Below are 20,291 nucleotides of genomic sequence, written 5' to 3'. Positions count from 1 at the left end.
GAGGTGGAGGAGGAGCCAGACATGGTGGCTACTGTGTTCACAGGTTCCTCACATGCCATATCTGTGACCGAGTTCACTGCTGCCTGTGAGGCCTGTCCTGAACTGACTCAACTGAGACAGCAGATACAGAAAGGTTGGCCAAAATGCAGTAAGAATGTGACAAAGGAACTTGCTCCATATTTTAGAGTGAGAGATGAACTGGCTGTGGATGAACTACTTGTCATGAGAGGCCCCGACCGTGTGGTTGTTCCTACTACACTACGGTCTAAAGTTGTAAACTTAGCTCATGAAGCGCATCAGGGAATAGTGCGTACTAAACAGAGACTACGAGAGCTATATTGGTGGCCGCAAATGGACAGATGTGTCCAGACATTAGTAGGCTCATGTGTACCCTGTCAATACAATGACAAAACAGCCAAAACTGCGCCTGCACCAGTGGAACTGCCAGGTGGACCATGGGAGAAGGTGGCCATTGACATTGTTGGTCCCTTTGACTGTGCGACATGGGACTGCCGTTACGCTATTACACTCACAGACTATTACAGTAAGTGGCCAGAGGTGGCGTTTGTCTTTACTGTAACTACAGAGGCGGTTATTAGCTTCTTGACTACAGTGTTTAGTCGTGAAGGTAACCCTTCCTTCCTGGTCTCTGACAACGGATGTCAGTTTACCTCCCATGCTTTTGCAAGCTTTCTGGGAGAGAGAGAGATAAAGCACCTGCGTTCCAGTGTTTATTATCCAAGAGCCAACGGGGCTATTGAGAGATTTAATAGAGTTCTCAAAGAGTGTATTCAGACGGCTGAGAGAATGCACAAGCCATGGAAACATGCAGTAACAGAGTTCTTACTGAACTATCGCGCTACGCCGCATGCTACTACAGGAGCTACTCCCTTTGAGTTGCTGAGGAACAGAAAGATGCGTACAAAACTAAATGTCCTCCCTGTCTCACCCCAAATTAAGTCACATGAGAAAGTGCAGGAGACAGTGAGACGCAAGCAACAGGAGAGTAAGGAGTACACAGACAGAATGAGGGGAGCGAAAGTGCCCATGTTCCAAGTGAATGACACCGTACGTGTCCGCAGACCGGAGCATGTAAAAAAAGGGATCATCAAGATTCACAGAACCGCTGACAGTAGTTAGTAAAGCAGGACAGAATACATACCTGCTCAGTGATGGTCGAAAATGGAATGCATCCAAGCTTACACGCTTCCCCAAGGATGCTCTGTCTGGCACCAGTGGTGAAAAGGAGATTGAGCTAGAGGAGTTCATGGTGCCCGAGACAGAGAATGTGTTTAATGAACCAGGTCCAAGAAGGAACCTTAGAGTCAGAAACCCACCTAGGTGGCTGGTAGACTTTGTGCCGTAGAGAACGTACTAAAAGGGTAGGATAAGAACACGGTTCTAACTTAGTACAAAAAGGTCCTACAATGCAATGACAAAAGTGAATGTTCATTTCATGTTTCACTGTCAAACTGTTTATTGTTGTTATTCATTCTGCTGATTCATTCATTTTCATTTCCTTCGTTTTCATTTTATTTCAATTGTACTGACACCAGTCTACAGAATATTGCATTCTTTGAGTACTGTAATTCCTTTAAGAAAGGGGGAAATGTTGTGTCCTGTTTATACCGCCAGTGGGCGCTAGTATGCTAGTGATGTATGCAGTTACGGAAGTGATGTATGCAGTTACTGATGTAAAGAAGAAGTGGAATAAACGTGCGAAGTGAACAGCAGCTGCGTGTCTCCCGGTCTCCTTTTTCCTAACTACTTTCTTCACTACAGAATACCACAGTTGTGTTATGGGATATCTTGTAAATACTAAGACATGTTTTTCAGACAGAACCCTCTCTGGGGAGCAGCCAACAGCGCCTTGGCCAGATGGCTTCCAGCAGAGTATGAGGATGGAGAAAGGCAGCCCAGGGGCTGGAACCGCGGGCAGCTCTATAACGGGTTCCAACTTCCTCTGGTAATCTCTAAAGTTCACTTTTCAAAAAATGCCGGTCGAGAGAGCACGCTGGCGTTGCTTGTTCGCCGCTTCTCCGCCCGAAATCTAGATATACTTGCAGTATACAGAGTAGATTGTCCTACAAAGAAACGTAGATTTCTTAGTCATCTAAAAATTAATTAGACCCCTAATTTCGCTGTACAGCTCAGCACGTCACTGACGTGTAACAAACAAATAATAATACGCCCTTTCGGGACTCGCTCACTGACACACAGTGTCTCTCTCCATCTGGCAGCTTGTCTCTGCCTCGTTCACTGCCAGGGGGAACAAACACACCAAGGTTAAATAGACCAGTTGGATAACGAGGCTGATTACTGACACCTGTCCGCAATCAGCCTTGTCATCCACCCTCCACCTGCAGGCCAGAACGTGCCATGCTCCCCACATGTGCATCAACTGATTTTGTTAAGACAAGACCATTCATTAATTATACAATGGGTCATGATTATGAAGACACATACACAGCTTACAGTCAACAAGACCATTTTTCAAAAAGGCTGATGATCTAGAGATCCATCATAAGAGTACTTGTCTGGTCCTATGATTTCCCTGGAAATGACAGCAAATGAAACTACAGTTTATGACATTTTACTTCAGTGTTATGTCCTCTGTGAAAATGGGGAGAGCAACATATCTCCAATTCTGAGTCGATGCTCCTTGTTCTCACTGTATTAATAGGTACTGTATTAATAGGTACTGATTTAATGTATTAATAGGTACTGATTTAATGTATTAACTGTATTAAGGTACGGGAAGTCAGCAAGAACATGATGCAGAGCACCAGGAAAGGAACTGTGGAAGACTGTGCCTATTAGTCATCTAAAAATTAATTAGACCCCTAATTTCGCTGTACGTGTAACAAACAAATACTAATACGCCCTTTCGGGACTCGCTCACTGACACACACGTGTCTCTCTCCATCTGGCAGCTTGTCTCTGCCGCGTTCACTGCCAGGGGGAAACAAACACACCAAGGTTAAATAGACCAGTTGGATAACGAGGCTGATTACTGACACCTGTCCGCAATCAGCCCTGTCATCCAAATAATAATATATCCAATAATAGGTACTGTATTAACTGTATTAATAGGTACTGATTTAATGTATTAACTGTATTAATAGGTACTGTATTAATGTATTAACTGTATTAATAGGTACTGATTTAATGTATTAACTGTATTAATAGGTACTGATTTAATGTATTAACTGTATTAAGGTACGGGAAGTCAGCAAGAACATGATGCAGAGCACCAGGAAAGGAACTGTGGAAGACTGTGCCTATTCTCAGATGCTGGTGGACTGGGGCCAGTACATAGACCATGACATATCCTTCACTCCTCAGAGCACAAGCAAAGCTGCTTTCTTGGGAGGACTGGACTGTTTGAGCACATGTGAAAACATAAACCCCTGCTTCCCTATTGAGGTAACTCCTCACCCCTCATCATATGATCCCCCTAACCAATCACAGTTGTTTTATGCTCCCCCTAACCAATCACAGTTGTCTTATGATCCCCCTAACCAATCACAGTTGTCTTTCTCTTCCTGTTTTGGGGATTTCTTTCTTTAACATTCCATATTCTACCATATGTAACACGTTCATTTCAACATTGTTGAGAATCACAACACAAACTCACTAGTCAAGCCAAAATACTGCAGTGCAGTGGCTTCAGAGTAATCCCCACTGCTACCTAGTTAACTATAACACTACTTTACATAGTTAGCAGGCTCACAAAACAAGCTGTGTTATGACTAGTGATGTGTCATTGATTTTCAACAACGTGGAAATGAAAGAAAAATCGGAACTTTAAATCGGATGCCGACATGCGGACCAAAACACAAACGTGTAACATATTCATACAGTATAATATATACATATTTTGTGAAATAATCCACATCTCTTGCTATTTAAGAAGTACAATGGGAAAAGACATCATCTTATGTCAACATTTTACATTAGGTCAATAACTGGAATCATTTCCAACGCCAAAGGTATTTTTCTAATTCTAAATAGTACATTTAGTGCTTCTATAATACAGTCAACATGAATTAATTCATTCTCATTTGGACAAGTTTTGAAGCTCAAGCTACAGTATCTAATTCGGTTGTTAAGTCGTGACGTGTTTCCGGGTCCAACGTTGGCTGAGGCGCTCTCTTCGAAATGCCGCAGTAATAATAATAATTCATTATATTTGTATAGCGCTTTTCCGAGGCTCAAAGACGCTGACAATATGGGGAAAATGGGAAAGTGCTGTGACCCTTGTTGTATGAATAGATCCGAGTCTAAAAAACGATTGAACTGAAATTCTACCGCTTTAGTACACTGGTGCGGGGAATTTTTTATTTGGACCCGGAAATTGCAAAATTTCTGTTGACGTCAGACTTAACAACCGAATTGCATTTCATTATTCTGATGCAGGGAGTGTTTTAATTTGGTCTGTATGACACCTGGTCACTACTGGCTTAGAGGACATTCATATCCCACAGATAATTGTGACACGTTCTAGTCCTCTTGGTCCTCATATCGGCAACCAAACAAATGTTCAGACTTTTCTTTTTAAACCAGGGCTCTCAAGTCTCACGCATTGGGCGTGAGACACACGCATTTCAACCCGTTCACACGCTCACACGCCCGTGTGTCTCACGCCCAATGCGTGAGACTTGAGAGCCCTGATAAACACACAAACTACGTTTCAACGTTGTTGAGAATCACAACACAAACTCACTACTCAAGCCAAACATACATACAACAATACATTACATTGTTAGCAGGCTCACAGAACAAGCTGTGTTAGTTGACTAGCGATGTGTCATTGATTTTCAACAATGCGGAAATGTGTTCACATTTTTTATAACAAAAGTCTGAACATTACATCGGATCCCGATGCCGTGTGCATTGGCTCATTCACATCACAACATGCTGATAGAACATCAACATGCTAAAAACACATAACTACACATAACTAGATGATCACACAGTCCTTGCTTTTGAACAAGTCCTAAAATGTAAGTTTGTTTTACAAGCCATGTATCACTCAACCAGTATATCAAGTGGGCTCTTCAACACTTCAACGTTTGTAATATGCAAAAACAATGGAAAACACATTTTTTTTTAAAAGAAAAAAGGAAGAAGCTTTTTGTTCATTGTGTGGGCGGCTGTGTTTCAGGAGGTAGAGTCGCCGTCTAATGATCACAAGGTTGGCAGATCAGCGGTTCTAGCCCCGGCTCGCCACATGTCGAAGTGTCCTTGGGCAAGACACTGAACCCCAAATTTGCTCCCAGTGAGCGGGCCGGCGCCTTGCATGGTAGCCTGCCGCCATTGGTGTGTGAATGTGTGTGTGAATGGGTGAATGAGAGGCCGTTGTAAAGCGTTTTGGAGCAGCTTTGGAGCAGCAAAAAAGGCGCTATATAAGTGCAGTCCATTTACCATTTAATTTGCGCGAGAGTTGCCGACATGCGGCCCCTTTCAACAGACCGTGTCACATACAGTCTGTAATTATCTTCTCTCTGCTGCAGACTCTCCCTCAGGACGTGTTGTCCAGGAACAAAAGCTGTCTGACGTTTTTCCGCTCCTCGCCTGCCTGCTTCTCTGGCCACGTCCCGCCCGCTGTGGCCGACACCAGACACACGCTACAGCGGCAACAAATGAACTCAATCACCTCTTTCCTGGACGCCTCCACTGTGTACGGCCACACCCTGTTTTTACAGAGTGCCCTCCGGAACCTGTCAAGCCCCCGAGGTCAACTGGCCGTCAATCCTGGACTCACAGACCCACACGGCAGAGCGTACCTGCCTTCCGTCTCCACCAGCCCGTCTGCATGTTTTCAAAACCCAGACGACCCCAGAGGGCCGAGGGTGGAGTGCTTCCTGGCTGGAGACAGCAGGGTGAACGAGATCCTGCCCCTGGCAGCACTGCACACGCTGTGGGTGAGGGAACACAACCGGATAGCAGAGGCTCTGGAGGACCTCAACGCCCACTGGAGCTCAGAGACCATCTATCAAGAGACCCGCAAGATCATTGGAGCGCTGCACCAGGCAAGTCTGTTGGAATTAAAATCAGAATAATCAGTTATTTTGGTTGACTGCTCCAAGAAAGAGGAGAGATGTTTTCTATCGCACAAATGGACGTTTATTGAAGATCACACGTGTAGTACAGAGTTGCACCTTAACCTGAGGTGGTCTCAGAAAAAGGTGTTCTTCAGATTACATTACATTATATACTTTCACAAGACACAGAGTTCTTCCCCTTTTGGCCACTATGATGAAAGAGCTGAATGGCCTATTAGAATGTTTTAAAACTATGAATGGAGTGTTGTCTTGTGTTAAGCCCAATGCACACAGCGTGCGATTTTATCGCACAACAACATTCGATTCTCAATTCTTTGAATTATTTCAATTGGTGTGAATGGAGAATCGAATGTTGTGGTGCGACAATATCGCATCGCACGCCGTGTGCATTGTCTCATTCAAAACAATGGAATCGAATTCGGCGGTGCGACAAAATCGGGGCCGTGTGCATTGGCTTTTAGACGTGAGAGTTTTTTATCGGTTCTTACAACACCTGGATTCATGGTCATCAGACAGTTCCCAGACAGTAGCTTACAATGGGTCGTATGTGTTCTTAGGATACAATACTCATGAATGAATGAATGAATTGCTACAGTACAGGTACCAAACAACGACATTTAGGAGGGGTGGCTCCCCTGGTGTTAGGAAAGGGAAAAAAAAAAACTTTAAAAAAAATCACAAGAAGGGAAGGAGCTGGTTTACATAAATAAAGGCTATGTACACTATCCACTGTACTATACTGTACAGATAGACGACTAGGGTTGTCATATTGCACAATAGTATTATTTCACATTTATTTAAAGTGTCACAGTTTGCAGGCTTGAAATGTACATGTTTGTGCCTCAGCACTACACCTGATTTTTTTCAGTCCAGCAGCTGCCATCAATCCGTCCAGACTGTCCAGGGCCCAGAACTTAGGTCTTTGCTGTGTTCAGGGCCTGGACGGCCCTGTGGTAGAAGCTGTTCTTCAGTCTGTTTGTCCTTGCGGCCAGGGTCCTGAACCGCCTTTTCGAGGGCAGCCTGGTAAAGTGTTCGTACCCAGGGTGGGTCGGGTCCCTGGAGATCTTGGAGGCCTTCCTGAGACAGCGTGTGTTGTACAGCTCTTCCAGAGAGGGGAGGGGGGCGCCGGTGATCTTCTGTGCTGTTCTCACGACTCTCTGTAGCGCATTTCTCTCCGCTGTTGTGCAGCTGGAGAACCAGTTGCAGATGCCGTAGGTGAGGATGCTCTCCACTGCGCCGCGGTAGAAGGTCACCAGTATCTCCTGCTTGCTGTGTTGCTTCCTGAGGACTCTCAGGGTGTATAGCCGCTGTTGTGCCCTCTTGATGGTGGCTTTTGTGTTGTCCTTCCAGGTCAGGTCATCCCGCATGTGCATCCCCAGGAATCGGAGGGTTGAGACTCTCTCCACGCTCTCTCCGTCGATGAGCAGGGGCTGGATCTCGGACTTTTTCCTCCTGAAGTCTACGATGATTTCCTGGGTCTTTGACTTGTTCAGCAGCAGGTTGTTAACCTTGCACAGCTTGCTCAGTTGCTCTACCTCATCCCTGTACGCCGCCTCGTCCCCCCCCGAGATGCATCCCACCACGGTGGTGTCGTCTGCAAACTTTACGATGGAGTTGCTGGGGTGGACGGGGGTGAAGTCGTAGGTGTAGAGGTTGTAGAGGATGGGGCTTAGCACGCAGCCCTGGGGGGACCCAGTGCTGAGTCTGAGGGCTGTGGAGGTGTGGGGGCCCACCCGCACCCTCTGGGGGCGGTCGGTCAGGAAGTCCTTGATCCACGCACATATAGAGTGTGATAGACCCAGGTCTAGTAGTTTGGTCACTAGCCTGTCTGGAAGGATGGTGTTGAAGGCGGAGCTGAAGTCCACGAAGAGCAGTCTTGTAGCTGTTTCCCCTCTCCAGGTGGGATAGAGTGGCGTGGAGAGTCGTCGCGATGGCGTCCTCTGTGGACCTGTGGGCTCTGTAGGCGAACTGGTATGGATCCAGGTTGGGCGGGAGGCGTGTGAGTATGTGGGCCCGGACTAGTTTCTCGAAGCACTTCATGATGATTGGTGTGAGTGCCACCGGGCGGTAGTCGTTTAGGCAGCTCACCGTGCTTTTCTTCGGGACTGGGATGATAGTTGAGGTTTTCAGGCAGGGTGGGATGATGGCCTGGGACAGGGACTGGTTGAAGATGTTGGTGAAAACCCCGGCCAGCTGGTCGGCGCAGTCCCTCAGCACCCGTCCCAGGACGCCATCCGGCCCCGAGGCTTTCCTGGGGTCCACCGCCTTCAGTACGCGTCTCACTTCATGCTCTGTGAGGGTGAGGCTGCTGAGAGCTGGAGAGAGTGGTGTTTGTGTTGTGGTTACCTCCGTTCGCCCCTCGTCGAACCGGGCGTAGAAGGTGTTCAGCTTTCCCGCCAGCAGGGGGTCGTCCTCTGCGGCTGTGAGCCTGTTGGCTCTGAAGTTTGTCATCTGCTGAACCCCCTGCCACATCCGCCTGGAGTCGTTGCTCAGGAGGCATTCCTCAATCTTCTCTCTGTGGTCTGCCTTGGCCGCTTTGATTCCGCGCTTTAGGTTAGCCCTGGTGGAGCTGTACAGCGGTGTGCTCTTCCCTGCGAAGAAGGCGTTGTCCCTCTCGTTGATCAGTTTTTGGACCTTCCCAGTCATCCATGGCTTCGTGTTGGGGTAGACCCGGACCCGTTTGTCCACGGTGACTGAGTTGGTGCAGTTCACTATGTGGTTCAGAACCGACGACGTGTACTGTTCCAGGTCCTCATGCTCATATTCCTGCCATGGGGTGTCATTTAGGCAGATCTGCAGTGGAGCGGACCCTTCTGGCCAGGTTCTGACAGTCTTAGTGGTGATGGGAGCACTTTTCCCCATGGTAGTGTATGCAGGGATCAGGAGGATTGACACATGGTCAGACATGCCTAGATGAGCTAGCGGACTAGCCTTGTTAGCACGTTTGATGTTGGTGTATACCTTGTCCAGTGTTTTTTCTCCTCTTGTTGCACATTTCACATGCTGATAGAACTTGGGTAGTACTGCCTTCAGGTCGACATGATTGAAATCTCCTGCTATGATGTGAATAGCCTGTGGATCTGTGCTTTGTTGACCACTGATGACGTCATATAGCCGCGCCAATGCTAGGCTACCGTCCGCGCTAGGCGCAATGTAAACACATGTAATGAACACCGCGTTGAACTCCCTCGGGAGGTATGTGGGTCGGCATTTAACAGTCAAGTATTCCAGGTCTGGGGAACAGTGGCTACTTACAGTTTTCGTGTTTAAGCACCAGCTATCCTTCGTCGATATTATGATCCCACCCCCTCTTGACTTGCCGCTGAGCTGCGTTCGGTCAGCGCGATGTAGCGTGCGGCCCTCCAAGCTAATAGCTGAGTCCACGATAGTGTCATTTAGCCAGGTTTCAGTAAGAATAATCACACAGCTATCTCCCACGATGTTATTTTTGGCAACTTGTAGTCTCAGTTCATCCATCTTGTTCGTCAGGGACCTGACGTTGGAAAGGAAAATACTCGGCAAAGCAGGTTTGTCAGGGCTCCTCCTTAGCCTAGCTAGCAGGCCTGCTCTGCGGCACCGTCGTTGCTTGCGGTCCTTACGCCGGTGTTTGCGCCTCAGGGAAGGGACTGAGTACCAGGATTCTCCCGGTACACGGGCGATCTCGTGATATATCCTGTTTTGCTTCAGGAACTCCGCTGTAACTGTCTTCTCGTTTTGCGTGCCAACTTCTAATAAGTCGTGCCTGCTGTAGGTACTATTTACACAACCGTTCCCTATAAGTACTAAAATAAAAATATACATACAAATGCGCTTAAAATCACTAAAAAACACCAGTTTTGAAGCCACCCCGGCCGCAGCGTCTAAGCGCGCAGCCATCTTGGATGATGTGCATATTAAAACAGGAAAACTGATAAGATATGTAACATCATGACTTAAGCAGCTGGTGCTGGAGAATGGACAATAGGACCTTTGAAAAATATATCCTAACAAGTCCCACTGTCTATTATGGAAACTAGGGCTGTCCAATGATACAAGAAAGTAATAATAATAATAACATGTATTTGTATAGCGCTTTTCCTGCAAACGTTGCAGCTCAAAGTGCTCATGCTAAGTAATTAAAATAAGTGTATTGTTTGATGTCAATCACAAATAAATTTTGGTTTAGTTCATATTTGGTTTTATATCATTTAGCCCTTATTAAAGATGTTTTCACTGTAACGCTACACTGGGCTGTAAATGTCTTGTGAAGAAAGTGAAGAAAACACAAAATAGCCACGTGTTGTTTTAGCATCTTTTCAGCCAATAACAATTCAGCCAGTTGTGTACCTCTATAATACCTCTATAATACCTCTATAATACCTATATAATACCTCTATAATACAGGTAAATGACATGAATAAATAAAAACTATACGCTGGTAAAGTGATTGCATCACAATCAAAGAATATCAAAAATATGTGGAGACAAACATATCAAGCTGGTATAATAAAGCTCCTTTACCCTATTCCACCTAAACTGCTGGAAATGAACACTCCTCATATGTCAGAATTATAGATTGCAAGTTGTTTTGTTGTATGTTTTTCTTTTTGTGGAAGATACACTATCTAAAGGTCTATTCTTTTCTGTTGTTGTTGTTGTTGTTGTTGTTGTTTTTCTCTCCCAGATTATCACCATAAGGGATTATGTTCCAAAAATCATTGGAAGAGAGGCTTTTGATCTCAACGTCGGTCCCTATGGGGGCTATGATCCAATCACAGACCCGTCAGCCTCCAACGTGTTTGCTACCGCAGCGTTCCGCTTCGGCCATGCCACCATACCCACGCTGCTCAGGAGGCTCAACGAGAGCTTCCAGGAACACCATCTCTTCTCCTCTCTGAGCCTGCACAACACTTTCTTCAGTCCTTGGAGATTAGTCAAAGAAGGTCAGTGTTCTCTCATGATGTCTCCTCTTTGAGCGAGTGCACTGTGGCATATTAAATACAGATTACCCAGCTGGGTAACACTTTATAATAATGTCAATTGATACGCTGTTTATACACCATTCATAAACAAGTGTACAGTAAAACATGTTGTAGCGCCCCTCCATAAAAGGAGAGCGACGAAGTAGCCTGCGAATGGTGTTTATTCATAAACCTTTTACTGTGACTCTGGTTGTCTGTGTTGTTTACTATGACTGGTTGTTGTTTACTATGACTCTGGTTGCTGTTTACTATGACTCTGGTTGCTGTTTACTATGACTCTGGTTGCTGTTTACTATGACTCTGGTTGCTGTTTACTATGACTCTGGTTGATGTTTACTATGACTGGTTGTTGAACAGCGTTTATATCTTATATAAAGTGCATGCAGCTAATTGTTTTTTCTTTTTACAATTGACGTTTACTTCTAGTATCGAAGTTTTTCACTCAATGTAATTTCATAAGATTCACATTTGTAGCACATAATGTTCCTATGATTCTGCTAACAATATAAAAGGCTCATATACTGTATGTACGACTATAACAAGTAAGTATGCATTATACCAGTTGGTTTAATTCCATTGGTTATGGCATTGTGTAGATTGTCTTCAATAAACTCCGTCCCATCTCCAACCTGCCATTTCTTTCAAAAATCTTGGAAAAAGTGGTGGCTTTACAGATTCATATTCATCTCTCTAACAATAACCTCTACGAACAGTTCCAGTCTGGCTTCCGCCCCCTTCATAGCACAGAAACAGCCCTCCTCAAAATCACAAATGACCTCCTGATGGCAGCTGACTCCGGACTCTTATCCATCCTCATCCTACTCGATCTGAGCGCCGCTTTCGATACTATATCGCACTCCACCCTCCTTAACCGTTTAGCCTCCATTGGTATATCTGACACCCCTCTACACTGGTTCCATTCCTATCTCTCTGGCCGCACTCAGTTTATACAGTTAAAATCATTCACATCCCATCCGGCCCCCCTCTCCTCTGGTGTTCCCCAGGGCTCTGTCCTTGGCCCTATCCTCTTCATCATCTACCTCCTCCCACTTGGTCTGATTTTCCGTAAATACAACATCCATTTCCACTGTTATGCGGACGACACCCAGCTCTACGTTTCCTCCAAACCCACTTCCACCCTCCCTCCCTCCTCCCTCTGTGCCTGTCTACATGAACTTAAATCCTGGTTCACTTCAAATCTCCTCAAACTAAACAGTAATAAAACAGAGGTAATTCTCATTGGCTCCAAATCCACACTCACCAAGCACCCCAGTTTCACCCTCAACATAGACAACTCCTTGGTTTCCCCCTCCCCCCAGGTTAAGAGTCTGGGTGTCGTCCTCGACAGCACCCTTTCATTCCACTCCCACGTCAACAACACCATCCGGTCTGCTTACTTCCATCTTCGTAATATCAACCGCCTCCGCCCTTCACTCACTCCCAACAGCGCTGCAATCCTGGTACACTCCCTCGTCACTTCCCGCCTAGATTACTGTAACTCCCTTCTCTTTGGTCTCCCCCACAAACTGCTCCACAAGATCCAACTGGTCCAGAACGCTGCTGCCCGTATTGTCACCAGAACCCCTGTCATCAGTCACATCACCCCCATTCTACACCAACTCCACTGGCTCCCCATCAAACACCGCATCGACTACAAAATCCTTCTCCATACTTTCAAGGCCATCCATAACCTCGCCCCTCCATACCTGTCCGACCTCCTCCACATCAACATTCCCACCCGGTCCCTCAGGTCTGCCTCCTCCATCAACCTGACCGTCCCCCCAGCCCGTCTGTCCACCATGGGGTTTAGAGCCTTCAGCCGCTCCGCCCCTCGCCTCTGGAACTCCCTCCCCCCCGACATCAGGAACATTGATTCTATCATCTCATTCAAAACCCACCTCAAAACCCACCTGTTTACGCAGGCATACCCGTGTTGATTTACTTTTCCCGTGCTGCTCTGCTGCTGGCTATGTTTTATACTGTATATTCCTATGTATTTTGTGTTTTGAATTTTGTGGCTGTTTTTTAGATTTGTTGTTGTACGGCGACCTTGAGTGCCATGAAAGGCGCCATATAAAATAAATGTATTATTATTATTATTATTATTATTGTGTAGATCAGGGGTCGGCAAGTAAGTTTGGCCTTGGGCCCAATTTTTTCTGAGCCACTAGATGGCTGTTTAAAATTGTGACATGTTCTATGGCATTGTGTAGATTGTCTATGGCATTGTGTAGATTGTCTATGGCATTGTGTAGATTGTCCATGGCATTGTGTAGATTGTCTATGGCATTGTGTAGATTGTCTATGGCATTGTGTAGATTATCTATGGCATTGTGTAGATTATCTATGGCATTGTGTAGATTGTCTATGGCATTGTGTAGATTGTCTATGGCATTGTGTAGCTTGTTCCTGTGTTCCTCTCTCTAAGGTGGGCTGGAGCCGGTGCTGCGAGGTCTGTTGGGCACAGCGGCAGCCGCTGTGTCGACTGACAAGCTGCTGACAGAAGAGCTGACAGAGAGGCTGGTGGTGCTGAACATCCCAGAGGCCTTGGACCTGGCCGCTCTCAACCTGCAGCGGGGCCGTGACCACGGACTCCCAGGTCAGACACAACAGGGGGTTATCTCCAACATTGAACGTCTGCTACACGTATACCTTCAAATCTTATTTCAAAATCCCTCATTTCATTCTGTAATCAACACGTTGCATCATTAAAGCGGACTCATGCTTAATCATTTCCCTCACTTCTCTGTGCTTTGAGTGAAAGCATGATTAATTCATGAGCTACTAGAATTAACTTGATTTTGCCAACCTGTCTGACAAGGCAAACCATTCTCTTCTCAAACATCCTTAACCGCTCTTGTCACCACCTTGTGGCGGCTTTTGGCATCACTTCACAGCTTGAGTCACCCTCCATGACAAAGAATTCAGAAATGTGTTACATACTTCTGTGTCTTCACAAAGAACAACATTTCCTCAGGGACCCTGAACTTCCACCATGATGGATTTTCCACCAGTTTGAATTGTGTGCTTATTCGGTTGTTAAGTCTGACGTCAAACGTGACGTTTAGCAATTTCCGGGTCCAAACCAGAAATTCCCTGCACCAGAGTACCAGTGTACTAAAGCACCAGAGTACCAGTGTACTAAAGCACCAGAGTACCAGTGTACTAAAGCACCAGAGTACCAGTGTACTAAAGCACCAGAGTACCAGTGTACTAAAGCACCAGAGTACCAGTGTACTAAAGCACCAGAGTACCAGTGTACTAAAGCACCAGAGTACCAGTGTACTAAAGCACCAGAGTACCAGTGTACTAAAGCACCAGAGTACCAGTGTACTAAAGCACCAGAGTACCAGTGTACTAAAGCACCAGAGTACCAGTGTACTAAAGCACCAGAGTACCAGTGTACTAAAGCACCAGAGTACCAGTGTAATAAAGCACCAGAGTACCATTGTACTACAGCGGTAGAATGACAGTTCAATCGTTTTTTAGACTGGGATCTATTCATACAACAAGGGACACAGCACTTTCCCATTTTTCCCATATTTGTCAGCGTCTTTGAGCCTCGGAAAAGCGCTATATAAATATAATGAATTATTATTACTACTGAGGACAAAGGCCAACTTTGGACCCGGAAACACGTCACGACTTAACAACCGAATAGCTTGAAAGAATCATGTAGTCCTAACCACCTCCAAGAACCTCTGGAAAAGTAAAATGCGAAATCTTTAAATGATGTCGACATTTAAAACCTGTTTTACCTAACCTAACCCTGTTTAAAACATGTTTTGTTTTGTTGTTATGAAAGGGTCAGCATAATGAAGTCACATTCTCATGTTTTCCAGGATATAATGATTGGAGGACGTTCTGTGGACTCAACAGGATCGATACACAAGAGGATTTCAGAAAGGTTGTCAGGGACGCAAGTGTTGTTGTCAAACTACTGGACCTGTACCGTCACCCTGACAACATTGACCTGTGGCTGGGAGGCCTGGTGGAGGAACCGCTGGACGGCTCCAGGACTGGACCTCTCTTCTCATGCTTAATTGGAAAGCAGATGAGGATGCTTCGGGATGGGGACAGGTCTTTTTTTTTATGCATTTGCATGTTAAAACACAGTATATGTTAGCCCTAGTTATGGAGAATGGTAGCCTACTTGCTAATAATAATAATAATATAAAATATATATGATGCTTACATTCACACCACAATACAGTAGGTCAGAGATTAGAGGATGATCGACGGTGTGACAATGTTGCGATACGTTACGTTATTAAAGCCAACTCGTGCTTATGTCAGACTGCGCTAAAACATTTCCCCATTTCTCTGCGCTGTGAGACAATGCTTGATGACGGTTTGAGAGTAGATAGGAGTTGGTCTCATTGCTTAAATGAAATAATCATTAACCATTATTTAAAACACTTCTACTCTTCATCTCTGCAATTCAAGAGCTGCTACAGTAAACTAGATGTTTCTATCTATATGATAAGGGAAGCTAATAAGGCAAACCGTTCTCTTTTTAAACATACTTCACAGCTCTTGTCACCATTTTTTACATTTTTGGCATTTAGCAGACGCCTTATTCCAAAGCGACTTACAATCAATACATTTGACTAAGCAAGTGAATCATCAATCCACCAGTCGTAGCAGGAAGAGTAATCCAGCTCAGGCCCGGGGCCATTGATAGAAGGAAAAACCTTTTAAACCTCTCTAAACCTAGTTTCTTTTTGGGTTTTTTATATAGACACTGGAGAAACAGAGAAACGGTACAAGGTAGCAATATAAGTTTTTAGGGACACAGTAGAGGGGGAAAGCGGGTGTCTTCAGGGACACAGTAGAGGGGAAAGCGGGTGTCTTCAGGGACACAGTAGAGGGGAAAAGCGGGTGTCTTCAGGGACACAGTAGAGGGGAAAGCGGGTGTCTTCAGGGACACAGTAGAGGGGGAAAGCGGGTGTCTTCAGGGACACAGTAGAGGGGGAAAGCGGGTGTCTTCAGGGACACAGTAGAGGGGAAAGCGGGTGTCTTCAGGGACACAGTAGAGGGGAAAAGCGGGTGTCTTCAGGGACACAGTAGAGGGGAAAAGCGGGTGTCTTCAGGGACATGGTAGAGGGGAAAGCGGGTGTCTTCAGGGACACAGTAGAGGGGAAAGCGGGTGTCTTCAGGGACACAGTAGAGGGGAAAAGCGGGTGTCTTCAGGGACACAGTAGAGGGGAAAAGCGGGTGTCTTCAGGGACACGGTAGAGGGGGAAAGCGGGTGTCTTCAGGGACACGGTAGAGGGGAAAGCGGGTGTCTTCAGGGACACAGTAGAGGGGAAAAGCGGGTGTCTTCAGGGACACAGTAGAGGGGAAAGCGGGTGTCTTCAGGGACACAGTAGAGGGGAAAAGTGGGTGTCTTCAGGGACACAGTAGAGGGGAAAGCGGGTGTCTTCAGGGACACAGTAGAGGGGAAAGCGGGTGTCTTCAGGGACACGGTAGAGGGGAAAGCGGGTGTCTTCAGGGACACAGTAGAGGGGAAAGCGGGTGTCTTCAGGGACACAGTAGAGGGGAAAGCGGGTGTCTTCAGGGACACAGTAGAGGGGAAAAGTGGGTGTCTTCAGGGACACAGTAGAGGGGGAAAGCGGGTGTCTTCAGGGACACAGTAGAGGGGAAAGCGGGTGTCTTCAGGGACACAGTAGAGGGGAAAGCGGGTGTCTTCAGGGACACAGTAGAGGGGAAAAGTGGGTGTCTTCAGGGACACAGTAGAGGGGGAAAGCGGGTGTCTTCAGGGACACAGTAGAGGGGGAAAGCGGGTGTCTTCAGGGACACAGTAGAGGGGAAAGCGGGTGTCTTCAGGGACACAGTAGAGGGGAAAGCGGGTGTCTTCAGGGACACAGTAGAGGGGAAAAGCGGGTGTCTTCAGGGACACAGTAGAGGGGGAAAGCGGGTGTCTTCAGGGACACAGTAGAGGGGAAAAGCGAGTGTCTTCAGGGACACAGTAGAGGGGAAAAGCGGGTGTCTTCAGGGACACGGTAGAGGGGAAAGCGGGTGTCTTCAGGGACACAGTAGAGGGGAAAGCGGGTGTCTTCAGGAGACGCAGCTTGTGGTGCACTTCACACCTTGTGTTTAGATCAGAGGATGGGCGGCTGTGTCTCAGGAGGTAGAGCTGGCGTCTTATGATCGCAAGGTTGGCAGATTGGTGGTTCAAGCCCCAGCTGGCCACATGTCGAAGTGTCCTTGGGCAAGATACTTAACCCCAAAATTGCTCCCAATGAGCGGGCCGGCGCCTTGCATGGTAGCTTGTCGCCATTGGTGTGTGAATGTGTGTGTGAATGGGTGAATGAGAGGCCATTGTAAAGCGCTTTGGAATAAGGCGTTATATAAGTCAGTCCATTTACCATTTACCATTTGTGTTTGCTGTAGCAGCGGGTATACCCCACTGTAGCAGCGGCATTGAGGTATACCCCACTGTAGCAGCGGCATTGAGGTATACCCCACTGCGATGTCCATGTGCTCGTATTAATCACAGGCACACTGTAGACTTCTTTTAATCAAAGTTAGGATGTTGTTGGATTGCTGAAGTCCTCTTCTGTCTCCAAGATGGGGTTTTATATTCCAAAAATACCCCCCCAAAATGTTACTTTTGCTTTCATCATGACATCTCGTCATTACTGTACCTCATACTTGCCACCTACAATACAAGCACAACACAGGTGGATTGAAACACAAATAACGCAATTGAATAATGGAGGCAAAATCTCTTTCCTTCAATTGGGGAAAATTAAACCCCATCACAGAGACCAAAAAGCACCTAAACAATACAGCAACATTTTCTTTGACATAATCCAAAATCAAAAACTGCAAAACAGCTTTATACTATCTTATCCTGAAGTGATTTTGAAAATGTAAGGATACTGGGTGGTAGAACGCACATATCTAGGAAAGGTCATGAAAGGAGGGTCCTGAAATTTGATCGAGTGCAAAGATAGAATTTTGTTTTTACTCACAGGGGTAAACATTGTCATTCTTCAGATAATATTGGATATTGTAATTGATGACGTTTGTGTTGTTGCAGGTTCTGGTGGGAGAGTGAGGGTGTGTTCACGCTGCAGCAGAGGGCCGAGCTGCGAAGGCACTCCCTGTCTCGTGTCGTCTGTGACAACAGTGAAGTCAAAGAGGTTCCCCTTGACCCCTTCAGTCTGGAGAAATACCCAGACGGGTTTATTTTGTGTGACGACATCCCATCCATGAGCCTGGACGCCTGGGGAGAGGACCCAAGCACAGGTGTGATAAGTCTGATTTCTCATTTATAATGTTGTGACGTTAATATAAGGTTCTATCTCCATTTTTGTCAAAATTTAGTTTTTTTACATAATCTGATCGATTAGGTGTTTATTAATGCCTGTGTGGTGTTATTTTTAAAATGTTGACATTTTTGAGTTAGTAATGAATAAAATACAAAGGTTCCATCTCACAAAACATAATGGAATGTAAAAACGCTCAATATCTCTGAACTACCCTAAACGGAGATAGAACCTGATAATTCTAAGCTCACGATGTGTATTAAATCAAAATGCTTGGTGCTAATCTTAGTGTCAGCACCCATCCCACCCATATGTGCTTGTTGTTGTTGTTGAACATCTCATTCCAAAACCATGGGCATTAATATGGAGTTGGTCCCACCTTTGCTGCTATAACAGCTTCCACTCTTCTGGGAAGACTTTCTACTAGATTTTAGAATATGGATGGGGGGATTTGCTCCCATTCAGCCACAAGAGCATTAATGAGGTCGGGCACTGATGTTGGGCGAGAACCTGACCTTTCTCTCCAGGGACTCGACTGTTGTCATAGGCACTGCATAAACCACTGGAAGATCCAGGCCTTGAACCTCCCCGGCAGGCCTTGTTTTGTCCACCTTGGTGAGCCAGGCATCAAGCTCTTAGCTGTTAGTTTTCTGGATGGAGAGAGCATCTTTGAGGCTGCAGTCAAAGATCTTGATTGGCTGCTCTGTAACGGACAGCTGTTGGCCGGAACCGGAGGTTTCCAGCTCATCCTTGCCCAGGTGATGAGCTTCTCTAGGCCTTTGAGTATCCACCTGCTGCCCGGGACAGATGTAGTAGTGACAGTCAGGTCGTCCATGAATGCTCTTATTGGGGGCTGTCGCACTCCAGTCTTGGTCAAAGGGCCCCTGCATTCCACCTCTGCTGATTAATAATAATAATAATAATAATAATAATAATAACTTGGATTTGTATAGCACCTTTCATAAAACCCAAGGACGCTTTACAATTTTGAAGAAATGGTCAGACAGACAAAACAGAAAACAAACAAAGCAAAACAGAAACAGTGACTAGGGGCTAAAGGCCTTGGAGAACAGATGGGTTTTAAAGGCTGATTTGAGGGAGTCCAGGGTGGGGGCGTTGCGGATCACTATGGGGAGAGAGTTCCAGAGAGTAGGTGTAGCCACGCTGAAGGCTCTGTCCCCAAAGGTCCGTAGGTTGGTGCGGGGGGTGGACAGCAGGCCCATGTCAGCGGACCGCAGGTTCCGGGAAGGGGTATGCTGGGGGAGGAGAAGGGGTATGCTGGCGGAGGAGAAGGGGTATGCTGGGGGAGGAAGTCAGTTAGGTACTGGGGGGCGCAGGCCGGCAGGTTCATGGCAAGGGCGAAGCGGATGACTGAGATGGTGCAGCCTGTTATGATGCCTTTCTCAGCCTGTTATGATGCCTTTCTCAGCCTGTTATGATGCCTTTCTCAGCCTGTTATGATGCCTTTCTCAAGCCTGTTATGATGCCTTTCTCAAGCCTGTTATGATGCCTTTCTCAAGCCGAAGCCAGTCTGATGGGCCGGACCCAGCAGTGACTCTTAGCCTGAATTTACCATAATAGTCCAGAATTAGGTCCTTGATCTTGCTGGGAACATGATGTCGTTGTAGGGCAAGCTCAACCAGTTTGTGCGGCATGGATCCATATGCATTTGCCAGGTCCAGCCATAATACAAGCGGGTCTCCTTCGCCTTCCCGTGCCTCCCTGATGAGCTGTGTGACGACGCCGCTGTGTTCTAGGCAGCCAGGCACTCCAGGGACCCCACCCTTCTGAGCAGAGGTGTCAATATAGCTGTTCTTCAGGAGGAACTCTGTTAGTCGTCGTGACAAGATGCTGAAAAATATCTTGGCTGATGTTCTTACGAGTTCTCTTCCTTGGGGATCCAGACACCCTCTGCACACCTCCACTGGTTGGCAACTCTTCCCTCATGTTGCCTCTCTCGACATGGCCAAACCTCTCAGAAGTTG

At 46.4% G+C, this 20,291-nt stretch overlaps 1 protein-coding gene across 1 annotated transcript; it reads left to right on the top strand.

The window, feature by feature from the left end:
* Nucleotides 1-1,825: 1,825 nt before the first annotated feature.
* LOC308173067 (thyroid peroxidase-like) lies at nucleotides 1,826-19,214 on the top strand (the record flags this gene model as incomplete). Its single annotated transcript, XM_080548033.1, has 8 exons — nucleotides 1,826-1,966; nucleotides 3,220-3,426; nucleotides 5,517-6,035; nucleotides 10,732-10,990; nucleotides 13,458-13,628; nucleotides 14,872-15,109; nucleotides 18,078-18,286; nucleotides 18,931-19,214. 8 exons carry the CDS (start codon nucleotides 1,826-1,828, stop codon nucleotides 19,212-19,214), a joined length of 2,028 nt encoding a protein of 675 aa, XP_080404159.1.
* Nucleotides 19,215-20,291: the final 1,077 nt, after the last annotated feature.

The sequence above is a fragment of the Nansenia antarctica genome (genome assembly GCF_963989245.1).
Source record: "Nansenia antarctica genome assembly, chromosome: 18".
In the NCBI taxonomy this organism is placed as follows: Eukaryota; Metazoa; Chordata; class Actinopteri; order Argentiniformes; family Microstomatidae; genus Nansenia; species Nansenia antarctica.
The sequence above is the reverse complement of the archived record's forward strand: the minus strand, read 5'-3'. Positions and strand labels throughout refer to the sequence as shown.